Below are 13,986 nucleotides of genomic sequence, written 5' to 3'. Positions count from 1 at the left end.
TCAACACAGTATAAACTACAATTTACAGTTTATTTAGTCAAATACACACACAAAAATCTGTCATCAATAAAAAAAAAACATAACGAACATATTCTTTTGAGTAACAGTCAGATCTAATTTACATTTTGATAAAAAATAAAACTTGGCATTCAACTTCCCATGAAAAAAAACAAAAACAATATATATATATCATGTTGTCATCTTCAGGAAACAAATTATATATGTGAACACAGAATGTACCTTGGTAACACTTTGTTTGAACTGTACGTCATAACAGTGTCATATTATGGTCATAAACATGACATAACAAATGTCAAAAGATGTAAAGGCATCTTATGTCACTGAATGTCAAGTGACAAGGCAGTGTCATTTTGCATGTATTGTAAACAGTTACAGGTGTAATGACATGTTGACATAGTTCATGTAACTTATTATGAAGCTGTCATGACGTACAGTGTTACTCATTTATCGGTCATGACGTAAAATGCTGTTCATATATCCATTGGCATGGCATAACCTCCAAGAAATAAGGTAGCTATATCGATCCAGTACGAGTAGGTAGATGATGTTCAAGAGAAACGCTCGCACTCCCCTGTAGCAATATACTGTATCGTACGTCCATAACGCCCCATACCGTAGCAGAATCAAGAGTGATGCCTCTGTAATATGGCTGGACAACTCAGTCTCCTGTCCAACAGCTCTCTGGTGTGACCACATTCACAACAACACCTTTGACCAGCCGAGGCCCCATACTCCTTCAAAACCTAATAAAAGAGAGAAGTCATTAACAAAACAGACATTTCTCATCCTAGCAAAAAGGCCACCTTTACAGAAAGAAAGGTAATTACGGTAACCATTACAGTGGTCACTCAGAGTAATGCAGCTCATGGTCAGGTCAGGATTTGGAACAGAGGACCATTCACAGTGCTCACCTCCCTTGCCTCCCTGTCTTGCATCTCCATACTCTTCTTCTGTAATTTCACTGCCCACGGCGAGAGGCTGGAAGTCGACTGCTCAAACTTGACTCTGCTGTTGGCGCTCTTGGCACTGCCAACTCTGTTGGCCCCACTGCGGGTGGCGAGAGCAGCCGGGGCCGACCGGGACCCCCTAACGGACAGAGGGACAATGGAAGAGGAGACTGAGGTGGAGGGGAGCGTTTGAGGCCTCGTAGCGCCCCTCTGGCTTAGCCTCTTGTTCATGACGAAGGCAAAGGTCCTCTGCTCCTCGTTCAGCTGACGCATGCAGGTAAGCTGCTGCTGCTCCAACCTCTTCAGAGTCTGGACAGAGGGGAAACGAGGAGAGAAAGTGACAGCAAGGGAGGAAGTCACTAAATGGCCATGTTGGAATGGACAAAAGTAGCGGTGTCATTTGGTCTGTTGAGCAAGTGCATGAGATATTTGTTCTTTATCTTGTCAGTTCAGTTCAGATTCAAACCTATAATCTTCTGCTCTCTATCCATGGAATTAGTCCACTGCACCACCAGGATGGAGCTAGCATGCCATGTTTTTTACACATACAATGCTGTTCATTTTAGTCTTTTCAAACAGACCACATATCAAAGGAAACAAGAACTCATTAAGATCGGGTGTGGTCAATTAGCAACCAACACACCTGAATGAACTTAACAAAATAGAGGATAGAGGGAGTTTTGTTGATGCTGAGAACGGAATGTATGTTCTTAAATAACATTCTTAGAATGTTCTCTGAACGTCAAAGTTTGCGTGTTTTTTTTATGAAAAGTTTTCTTAACGTTCTCTGAACTATTTGAGAACATTCCCAATATCGAACCAGTTGGAGAACGTTCCTAGAATATGACCAAAATTGAAATGAAATGTAACCATGTTTGAACTTTTAGGAAACATTCTGGTAGCCCTTTACACTTGTAACTGTGTACGGGTTGAACATGGCCAATTTGGGCACTGATAAACGCCTGAATTGGAACACAATTGCTATACAGTAACATGCTATAAATGACATTAGAACTCTGGCTCTGTGCTTCACAGCGCTGTAAGGGTTTTGAGTGACAGCCGTTATGAACTTGAGCACCTCTTGCAACAAGAAGTTGCCCCCATCCCTCACGCTAATTGGGCCACTTTTGTGTTGTCTGAGTGAGGGAAATGCTTATTGAAGAGGACTATGTATTTTGAAAGATGAAACGCACTTTACATTTCCATATCATAAAACTCTTGCCATACGCAGTGTCAACGTTTATGATCACTATGTTTGATGTACAGTTACAAGATGATATGGCATACCCTGGGATGTTCTGAACAGTCATGTTGGCAATAGAACAACCTATCAACTGATGCCCACCCGACCCATATTGAGATTTATAATGGACGTTTTTGGATTGTGTAAACAACAACAGTAATTGTGTGATTGCTGGGATGCAGGGTTGTGTTCGAGACATAATAATGAAAAGTGTGTTTGCTCTAGTTCCTCAACAGCACAGCTGGGAGAGCTAAATTAATGAATGAAACTAAGATTGAACTCTTTGGCCTGAATGCCAAGCGTCACGTCTGGAGGAAACCTGGCACCATCCCTACGGTGAAGCATGGTGGTGGCAGAATCATGCTTTGGGGATGTTTTTCAGTGGCAGGGACTGGGAGACTAGTCGGGATCGAGGGAAAGAGGAACAGCGCAAAGTACAGAGAGATGCTTGATGAAAACCTGCTCCAGAGCGCTCAGGACCTCAGACTGGACAATGACACTAAGCACACAGCCAAGACAACAAAGGAGCGGCTTCGGGACAAGTCTCTGAATGTTCTTGAGTGGCCCAGCCAGAGCCCAGACTTGAACCCGACATCTCTGGAGAGACCTGGAAATAGCTCTGCAGCAACGGTCCCCATCCAACCTGACAGAGCTTGAGAGGATCTGCAGAGAAGAATGGGAGAAAGTCCCCAAATACAGGTGTGCCAAGCTTGTAGCGTCATACCCAAGAAGACTCGAGGGACTAATCGCTGTCAACAGTGCTTCAACAAAGTACTGAGTAAAGGGTCTGAAAACTTATGTAAATGTGATATTTCCATTTTTTTTATTCATTTGCTAATACATTTTTTTTTTAAAGTTCTTGCTTTAGAAATCTACACATACCCCATAATGACAAAGCAAAAATATTTTTACTTTTTTTATTTAGCAAATGTATAAAAAAATATTGGAAATATCACATTTACATAAGGACTGTGATGTAACAAAATGTGGAAAAAGTCAAGGGGTCTGAATACTTTCCAAATGCACTGCAGTTGAAGACTCTTATTTGAGTCATACAAGTGCATTGAAATTACTTAGGAACTGTGCACACTTTGCAGAGGTTTGTGGCCACAGAGACACGAGTTAGTCCTCTCACTCAAACCCTTGCCTAGCCCACATTTTCCAGGAATATTCTTATCATGCTACTAAGTGTATCCAGAGTATTTTCAGATTTCACTATCAACAAATGCAGCAAAAAGGTAAAGTAAATGTAAACTGCATATAAAATCAACAGTGTAATGTTTGGATTCTGTTTTGTGTCAGGTAAACTGTTGTGTCCTCACCTTTGGTCTAATTATTTCCACATAATCTCCAAACTGTTCCCTTTCAATTGCTAACATTGTTATCCAAAAGCTTTTCATATTTCTTCTGTAAGAAACATTTCAATTTAGCCCTATCCATATTGGCTAATTACCACGAGTGTAAAGGGTTTAAGCTGAAAATGAATAAGTCACCAACTAGTCTCACTGCCTAGACAATTATTTACACAGTTAACAGAGCAGTAACTGGAATTATTAAAAGTCACGTGATGCTTCTAACTTTCAATGAAAAGTGAATATATGCTTACAGGAACATGAATAGGCAAAATTATTATTTTTTTACTTGTAAAATATACATGCCCAGTAAAAGATAGCCTACAATTGTATGCTATACGTTTCTAAAGTTAAACATAAGTCTAAATATGTGGGTTAAATTCAAACAAGCGAATCGGAAGGAAAATTAGAAAATACAAAATAACACAGTAAAAAGCAGAACGTTACCTTCATAAGTTGCTTCTGTTCCTTTATGAAATTATTGTTCACAGTTTGAGAAGCGGTCATTAAATCTGAGGCACAGAGCGAATAAATTGGATCGCTTCTGTAAAGACATGCCAGCGAGAAGGATGGATTGGCATCCATTTCGTATCTAAGAACTATCAACCACAGGAATCAACTGTACTTTTCAACTTCAAATAGCCTATTCCCAGTTGATATGTAGGCTACAAGTGCATGCGACTATAAGCGCAATAATAATTGGTTCCCGCAGGCTATTGCCCCCCATCAGGATATCATCAGCAACACTAAAGAAGTACTTCCGAGTCATGGAATTTTGGAACTGTTCAAGATAAAAGTCCCCCACGTAACAGTAGAAAAGTGCCTTTAACCTGTATTTATTCAGGATGTATAAAAAAAATAATTAACAGTTATTTATATTTGTTCATATTTTCGTGACGTTTGCATTAAATGTGGGGTTTAGGTCAAATAAATGCCCCCAATGCAAATAACATATGCATTATTGTCTTATAGAGAAAAAAGTGTATTTGTGCTGATGTTAAAGTGGGGTGGGGAATACTCAGTACGGTCTGTAAAATGATGTCATTTCATGGGGCTCTGAATAATATGTGTTGTTGGGGTTTTACTCTGGGTGACTGGTCTCAGATAATCCCGCAGGTGAAGAAGCCGGTTGTGGAGGTACTGGTCTGGCGTGGTTACACGTGGTCTGCGGTTATGAGGCCGGTTGGAAGTACTGCCAAATTCTCTAAAACGACGTTGGAGGCAGCTTATGCTAGAGAAATGAACATAAAATTATCTGGCAACAACTCTGGTGGACATTCCTGCAATCAGCATGCCAATTGCACACTCCCTCAAAACTTGAGACATCTGTGGCATTGTGTTGTGTGACAAAATTGCACATTTTAGAGTGGTCTTCTATTGTCTCCAGCACAAGGTGCACCTGTGTAATGATCATGCTGTTTAATCAGCTTCTTGATATGCCACACCTGTCAGGTGGATGGATTATCTTGGCAAAGGAGAAATGCTCACTAACAGGGATGTAAACAAATTTGTTCACAACATTTGAGAGGAATAAGCTTTGTGTGTGTATGGAAAATTGCTGGGATCTTTTATTTCAGCTCATCAAACATGGGACCAACACTTTATATGTTGCGTTTATATTTTTCTTCAGTATACTGTACATCACCATTTTCTGAATGCCATAAGTGATTACTTAGAGCTGATCAAGTGAAACAGTCTCCTCACTTTAATAAGTCCATTTCACAGTTTGAAGCATTGAATTCACGGACATTTTCACAATCCATGGTTCATAAACAACTTAATTACAGTGGTGTAAAGGACATAGTTTAACGTTTTGTTCAGGAAATTCTACCCACAAATTTCTGAGCAAATTATCGACTATACATTCAGAGTCTATGTAAAAATATTTCCAGTAAGTGTGATGCCCAGGCAGTGAATGGCCAGACTACCAAACAACTGATAGTAGAACTGAGGTACATTTCTACAGACAGCATGGACCAATACCTTGTTGGTTTGAATCAAAATCAACAGAACAGAGCATGTGATATATCTAAGAATTCAAAGGGCTCTCAACATTGAAGCTGTTATGTAACCTATGCCCCACAGCCTGCTTGTAAAAATGGACATGGCTAGGATCAAATTACCTAGTCACATTTTGAGACTAATACCCATTTGAGAAATTGCATTCAAGTCAGTTTGGCACGTAAACTCCACTGAAACATCAAAATTGTCAGTGGGCTATAGTGTAGAATTACTCAACAAATTGCAGTACAAAGACAAATTTTGTCTAGTTGCATATGACAGGATAAGTAGTGTAGAGGTCCTCCACTTCAAATCAAATCACATTTCATTGGTCACATACACTTTGGTCTGAAAGAAGTCATTCACTTATGTGCTGTCGAATTGAAGGACTGTGATTCCTCTAAACATGAAGATATTTCTAAGCCAACTAAGAGGAAACTGTTTTCAGTAACCACTTGAGGATCTTGATAAAATAAGCAATGGCAATTGGTTCAGTGATAAGATAATTGATTTCGTATCATACGCATAGCTTTTTACCACAGACTTTTATTTTGAAGGCAAAATCTGAAAACCGGAAGTCTGAATGTGGATAGGATCCAGCTAGTGTTGCTGCCGTGACGCTACTCCTATACACCTACATAGGATACCCATCCCCCGACCACTAGAAACTTATTTTCTATTTTATTTTATTTTCTAAAATAAAGTTATTGAAACGCACCTTTGCACCAGGAAAGGTGCACCTTTGCACCTTTGCACCACCTTTGCACCACCTTTTGGTTGTATATGTTTTTGCAGTGTCGCACCAGGAAAATAAATAGGCCCATAAAAAGTCTAACTATTTTTCCCCAATGGAAATTCAGTAGAAACTTGATTTCAAAGTGTTACAATTGCTTCATCTTGAGGGGATAGAATAGAATGTTATTCAAGATTATAAAAAAATATATATTGGGTTTATAATTCAGGGTTTTCTACTAACAAACAGATGGTGATACATTTGATTACAATTACTGCCCAGGAGCAGTTGTTGTTGGGGTTTACTTGCGCCATGTTTGTCTTTCTAAATGTTTATGGAATTTCATTTTTTTTTTAAAGTATAATTCTAAAGCAATGACTTTTATAAAAAAGTAAAATCTGAAAAAGCTTTAACTTAACAAAATCCATAACTTAAGTCAATTATAAAACATTTCCGATTTTCCACAAAAACGTTGAGAAGGGCCGAAGGATGTGTGTGGATTTTACATCCCTGCAGATGTTGTAATTGTCAAAGTATCTAGAACAATGGACAGTGTCCACAGTGGCAGGGTTGGTCTTTGCTCTGTAGGTTTTTGCCTACTCTGTGAAAACACATGCGCTGAATATAACCGGTGTAGACCTTACCGTGAAATACTTACTTACTAGCCCTTAACCAACAGTGCAGTACAATAAATATTTCCTAAATAAAATAAAGTAAAAATAAAAAGTAACACAGTAGAATTACAATAACGAGGCTACATGCAGGGGTCCAGTACCGAGTAAATGCGCGGGGGTACAGGTTAGTCAAGGTCATTTGTATATGTAGGTAAGGGTAAAGTGACTATGCATCGAGGGTAAACAGTGAGTAGCAGCAGTGTAAAAACAAAGGCGGGGTATAGGTCCTGGATGGCAGGAAGCTTGGGCCCAGTGATGTATTGGGCCGTACGCACTACACTCTGTAGCGCCTTACGGTCAGATACCGAGCAGTTGCCATATCAAGCGGTGATGCTCTCGATGGTGCAGCTGTAGAACTGGTAACTGCTGAAATAAAGGAAACACCAATGTAAAATATCTTAATAGGGCATTGAGCCACCACGAGCCACCTTTGCAAAGATTTTACAGAGAGAGAGAGAGAGAGGAAATTGGGTCCCCTCCTGTCTCAGCCTCCAGTATTCATGCTGCAATAGTTTGTGTCGGGGGGCTAGGGTCAGTCTGTTATGTCTGGAGTATTTCTCCTGTCTTATCCAGTGTCCTGTGTGAATTTAAGTATGCTCTCTCTAATTCTCTCTCTCTCTCTTTTTCTCTTTCTCTCAGAGGACCTGAGCCCTAGGACCATGCCTCAGGACTACCTGGCCTGATGACACCTTGCTGTCCCCAGTCCACCTGGTCGTGCTGCTGCTCCAGTTTCAACTGTTCTGCCTGCAGCTATGGAACCCTGACCTGTTCACCGAACGTGCTACCATGTCCCAGACCTGCTGTTTTCAACTCTCTAGAGACAGCAGGACCGGTAGAGATACTCTGAATGATTGGCTATGAAAAGCCAACTGACATTTACTCCTGAGGTGCTGACCTGTTGCACCCTCGACAACCACTGTGATTATTATTATTTGACCCTGTTGGTCAGGAGTAAATGTCAGGAGTAAATGTCAGTTCTGTTATAATCTGGCCACCCCTCATAGCCTGGTTCCTTTCTAGGTTTCTTCCTAGGTTCCAGCCTTTCTAGGGAGTTTTTCCAAGCCACCGTGCTTCTACACCTGCATTGCTTGCTGTTTGGGGTTTTAGGCTGGGTTTCTGTACAGCACTTTGTGACATCAGCTGATGTAAGAAGGGCTTTCTAAATAAATTTCATTGATGATTGATTGGGTAGCAGGATCGTGGAATTATAACTATTTTTGATTCCTGTCCAGTAACTATTTATATTATAGTCCACCATCTGTGACATCAGAAGGCAGACTTTATAAATGAAGGGACAGAGGCAGGCAGTTTGCTAACACACCACCATTGATGACATCGCAGCTTGCCTGAGATAGAGAGAGAGAAGAAACTGGCTAACACCTGAAGATGGACTGAAGAGATGCTATGCTCGTTGGTTCCTTGTTGTTATGTATCATCACTCAGGCGAAGCCTGACAAACTCAAGAATTTCCTCACGAATTCAAGTTATCAATCATCTTAAAATGATTTATGTTGTTCTTGGAAGAAAATGGACAGTTGATGGAAAGTTTAGCCTAGTATAAGGTGGTTCACAAACGGATACTAAACGTTCTAAAACTAGACCACTGTGGTAGAGCTGAAAGCACACGGCTGGATGTTTGCAGTCACAGGGATGCTGGGGGTTGAGGTGCTCTATGGTGAGACGTTGGGGAGTTGTGTATTGCATAACATATCTTTGACTGCAGGAGGCAAGAGATTGAAGACCTCTAGGTTATATTGCACAGAATTAGCAGAACTCCTTTGGGGTTATGTATTTTGTCTAAACTGCAACAGTCTAAAGGAAATTACAACAGCACAAAAGTGAAAGTGATGCTGTAAATGACTAGCTCATGTTTTATGTGGGTAATACGTGTGCAATACATCCTGTGTGATGATCATGGTGTAATTTATTGACGGGGCTCGGTGGAACCTACCGCAAATCTTTTTATGTTGTTTCCCATGAGAATTAGCACATCTAGTTCAGAATCCTGGATTAAATTATTTGCAATCGAAATACACCACCCCAAAAGTTTGAACATTATTTTTTCACTGTATTAGTAGGGTTGCAAGCATTCCCAAAACATTGCAGAAATTCTCAGGTTTTTCAGAAATCCTGGGTTAAAAATTCCGGTAGGAGGATTCCTTTGTGGCTAATTCCCTGCTGACTCCAGAAAGTTTTGAACCGGAATTTCAGAAATTCCAAGGAATTTTGGGAAAGTTACATTACAACCCTATAAGTATTACGCCTGCACCCGCTCTCTCTGGCTCTCGAGGGCGCCAGGCTGCCCTTCATTACGCACACCTGTCACCATCATTAGCGCTCACTGGACTCACCTGGACTAACCCTAACCCTAACCATAACCCTAACCCTAACCCCAACTACTTCCAAATTCTCTTGTATTGTGAACAGCAGCCAATGGTAATAATCCCACAATCTCCTGACGGATACAACAAGCATTATCGGCAATGATGTTAATAGAGGGCAGCCATACAGTATCTTCTCCCTAGACCACATACACTATCCATTTGCTTCACCTACTAAACTGATCAAAGTTCACTCTTCGCCTCCCCGTCTCACTACTCCTCTCTCTGTGCCCAGGCCGGAACTCGCTGGGCTGTGAACTGTACGGCATGCGCTTCGAGGAGGGCCAGACATTCCAGCAGTTGTGTGCACAGCTGTGCCACTGCCTGGTTGGTGGGGTGACCTGCGTGTCACTGTGCAGTAATGACCTCCAGGTGCCTGCCGCAGCCAACTGCCCCAACCCCCAGCTAGTGCACCAGCCAGGGAGGTGCTGCAGGGAATGGGTCTGTGACAGCCTAGGCAACAACATTTATCCAGACACCATAGCAGTAGGACAGTACTCAATAGGCGAAAGGCAAATAAGACTTCAACTTTTTCCTATTTGAATGAATAATTGGGTGACATATGCTTAATTAGCATATTTCCAAATGCACGACCAAGATGCAGGGCTCATTTGCTCATCAAAATCATGACATTCCATGGTCCAACTTTAACTTGCAGAATGCAAGAACCTCTAGGGTTCAGTCAAGGCATAACACCTGTGAGGTTAAGGTTAGCATAAGTCTGTAGGAAACCTTAAAATACTGTAGAAAAACAGAAACAATGTTTGAGAGCCTCATGGGAAGCAAACTAGCGATGTTTGGAGTCGTAAGCCACAGTTCACGCCCTTTACCCACCCTGCCACAAAACCCTAGCAAGCAAATCTGCTACAATTCGCTAATACGCATTCTACTGCACACTTGTTGGCAAACGCCACACCTCCCAACCAATGTTCCCTCTCATTTTTGGGGGCAAATTTCTGGTCTGCTGAGCGCAAACTTGAACATTGTGAAAATTCTGTGCAACTTCCAGTGCGCATTTACAGTGAGGTTGTACCCACTTTAAGTTACAGTTTTAACAGTGGCTAAGTAGGCTACTTTGGCTATTTGATCATAATGTAGGCCTACCGGAGTTGCCTACCATCAAAAGCAATGGAGAAAATGCATCCCATAACATTTTAACATGGAAATAACTGATCTATCATTCATCCTACAGTTGCAGCCAATGTGTTGTGTTCAGACAAGAAGGTGACTGAAAATGTTTTTGTGTTATTTAATGCAAGAAACCACAAATAAAATGCATTATTATTCCCATACCAGTATTACAGAGAATCAGACAAATTAGGCTACCCTCTGCCTATTAGCTACTTAGCTTACACATACTTGACTCAAAATACAACACTGACCCTTTAAGGCAAAAAAAAAGCTATTTACCTGACTTTCTTTTCAAAGATGTCGAGAAATGTACACGTTTTGTGCTCTTGTAGGAAGCAATCACTCCTCTATTGCTGACTACAAATTATTTATAACTGGGCAAATAACTCACTAACTAGCAAAGAATATGAACAAAATGTGCACATGTGGCTACATGCAGCTCTTGCTTTCACCACAGCTGTAAAAACAGTCCAGTTCAAAGTAAATGTCTTAGATCCATATATGGCAATGGTCTAATTGCATATAGGCCTACTGCAGCTCTGATTGGTTATGACGCACCGGTCTGTGTAGAATACAGGCTAAGTCTTGCACAATAGAATCCTACTCCAATGTGTTCCACCCAGAGCCGGAACTAGAGTTTTATACATGGGTTGGCCAGGGGGTGGCCACGGTTACTTCAGGGGATCCATAGACCATGACAGAAAATTAGCGTGTAACCCTAACCTGGCATCTAAGGAGCATGAATGAATCCTATGATTGCTGATTAGTGGTAGAAGGGATAATTCACTTAACCCAGAGTTCTTCAATGTGGCAGATAGTGTGGTCTAAAAGAGTTACTTCACTAGAATTCTTTAACATACTATGACTAGTCAGTGTCTGTACCTCGGAGCTGCAGCTCAATTTCTCTCTTTCTCTCTCTCTCTCACACACACACACACACACACACACACACACACACACACACACACACACACACACACACACACACACACACACACACACACTGTACTCACATACTGGAGAGACTTGGGTCACTCTGTTTTCATGAGTATATAATCTGGGTCTATAAGTGTTGAACATCCTAAATATTTTCAGAAAATAAAGCTCAAGCACCAAGGAAATAAGATAGCATTTGTGTGTTACATAAATTGCATAGTTTATTTACAAAAAAAAGTACATAAAAAAACACTGCAATTTGACATACCAGGTATCAAGCAGAAATGGACTTGAAAAATAAAAATAATTGTGGTGCCCATCAATATGACAAACGTACAGTATCATATTTATGCTCATATATATTATGTTAACTAATAGCAAAAAAAAGTTTTGGAATTGGCCTAATCAAGACCAGATTAAATCTGTGCGACATGATTACCTATGGATTTATGTCAGAATGCTCAAGGAAGCAGGAGGGTTGAAGTCAGGCGCAGGAGACACAAGTCCGTGAACACTCGTTTTTAATAAACAATCCACACTTGCCAAAAACAGGTAGGGCAGGGCAAGGTAAAACAAATACCCATAAACAGCCCGAACACAGCGTAGGGACGCAGCCCAAAACACACTGCCACAAAACCCACAGGCAGAAGGAAAAAAACACCTGTTCCCCAGACGTACAACCTGACGAAAATAATCACGCACAAACACAGACATACCTTGCTAGACTAACTAACCCCCCCACTAATAACTAAACCAAAACAGGTGCGTGCCTACCTAGACCTAACCAACAGAAAGTGAAACAAAAAAGATCGATGGCAGCTAGTAGGCCGGCGACGACGACCGCCGAGCGCCGCCCGGTCGAGGAGGGGCGCCACCATCCGTCGGTGTCGTGACAATTTATAATTTTAGAATGTCAGTGTACTAGCTAGTACACAGTGCAGGCTTTAATCATGACTAGAGGGACTGCCTAAGTGCCAAATTATCCTAGGTAGATTTAAAACAGCACAATTCTGGAGTTCTGGTGAGAACTGGCAAAATGTTTCACAAACTCATCCATGTTGAGGAAGCGTGCCCTCTTTGACTCAACACTGAGAATTCCGAGTTAACCTGTCATCAACCATTGTTGTCCTAAGGTGGGTTTTAATCAGTTTTAAAGCTGAGAAGCTTCTCTCGCAAGAAGCACTGCTGACTGGTGTAACAACAGAAATCTTATGAAGTCGAATTAGCTCATGGAAGACCTCTTTATAAGGTTCAACAAAATCAAGGAGAGTAGACGGTCTGTTCTTTTCACCTTTCTCTCTCCTATCAAGAAGCCCCTTGGTGAGATGAACCTCATGTTTGAGGTCCTCTAAATCTGACTCAAAGGTCTGAGCAAAGGCAAACAGAGGCTCCTCATCCAAGAATGTTGTACTTTTTGGGTTGAGAGACTGGACCCCTTGCATTGTCTCGCAATTCTTCTATGAAAAATGACTCTGCAGCTCAGCTGTGACTGTCAAGCACCTGATAAAAGATAGCTCTTTGGAAGCTCTCACCATCACTTTGGTCACTATTTTTCTGTCCTACAGTGCTCATCATCAATGAGTCGTGAAATCTTAAGCTGTCCTTAGGCTGTCCTTTTACACACTGTTTGTACACTTATTTTGCAGTGCTCTGCAATCTCGTCAACCTATTTCCATACATAATGTGTCATATCTCTATGGAAATGTATAATTAAGGGATCCACAAGATTAGATACTAACAGCTGCTAACTAACATGTGTATTTTAAAGTATAGGCCTGGCCTACCATTGGGTCCTTTTGGAACAGCACATCTGGTGCATGATGCATTTAGGAGGGGCTCGATGACATCTCCTGGCAGCTCTGGCTCACTGTCTTGCTCAGAGCCAGAGGTCTCTGTGTCATCCCTTGATACATCTATTATATTAAAATAACACGAAAACAGGGGCTCCTGGGTGGCGCACTGCATCGCAGTGCTAGCTGTGCCACCAGAGATTCTGGGTTCGCGCCCAGGCTCTGTCGCAGCCGGCCGTGACCGGGAGGCCCATGGGGCGGCGTACAATTGGCCCAGCGTCGTCTGGGTTAGGGAAGGTTTGGCCGGCAGGGATATCCTTGTCTAATTGCGCACTAGCGACTCCTGTGGCGGGCCGGGCGCAGTGCACTCTGACCAGGTCGCCAGGTGTATGGTGTTTCCTCCGACACATTGGTGTGGCTGGTGTCTGGGTTGGATGTGCGTTGTGTCAGTGTGGCTTGATTGGATTGTGTTTCGGAGGACGCATGGCTCTTGACCTTTGCCTCTCCCGAGTCCGTACGGGAGTTGCAGCGATGAGACAAGACTGTAACTACTACCAATTGGATACTACGAAATTGGGGAGAAAAAAGAACACAAGAACCATTAGTGTATAATCAAAATAAAAATGCCACAGCCATCAAAACAAGAACACACATGAATCAACAACCAACATTTTAAAGTGAGGCTTAATCTGACAAAATCATCTATTACAAGCTGAAGCTAAACTTAAATTCTGAACTGAGACTGCTTGGTAGATGCTCTGACATGGTGGTGGTAGA

General features: G+C 41.6%; 1 protein-coding gene across 1 annotated transcript; it reads right to left on the bottom strand.

Moving 5' to 3' along the window:
* Positions 1-11: 11 nt before the first annotated feature.
* Positions 12-4,291, bottom strand: LOC115150129 (uncharacterized). The gene is made up of 3 exons (XM_029693089.1): positions 4,011-4,291; positions 933-1,277; positions 12-764 (listed from the first exon to the last, which is right to left on the bottom strand). Exons 1-3 carry the CDS (start codon positions 4,146-4,148, stop codon positions 645-647), a joined length of 603 nt encoding a protein of 200 aa, XP_029548949.1. The 5' UTR covers positions 4,149-4,291; the 3' UTR covers positions 12-644.
* Positions 4,292-13,986: the final 9,695 nt, after the last annotated feature.

The sequence above is a fragment of the Salmo trutta genome, chromosome 16 (genome assembly GCF_901001165.1).
Source record: "Salmo trutta chromosome 16, fSalTru1.1, whole genome shotgun sequence".
NCBI lineage: Eukaryota > Metazoa > Chordata > Actinopteri > Salmoniformes > Salmonidae > Salmo > Salmo trutta.
Note: the sequence above shows the minus strand (reverse complement) of the source record. Positions and strands in the feature narration are given on the sequence as shown.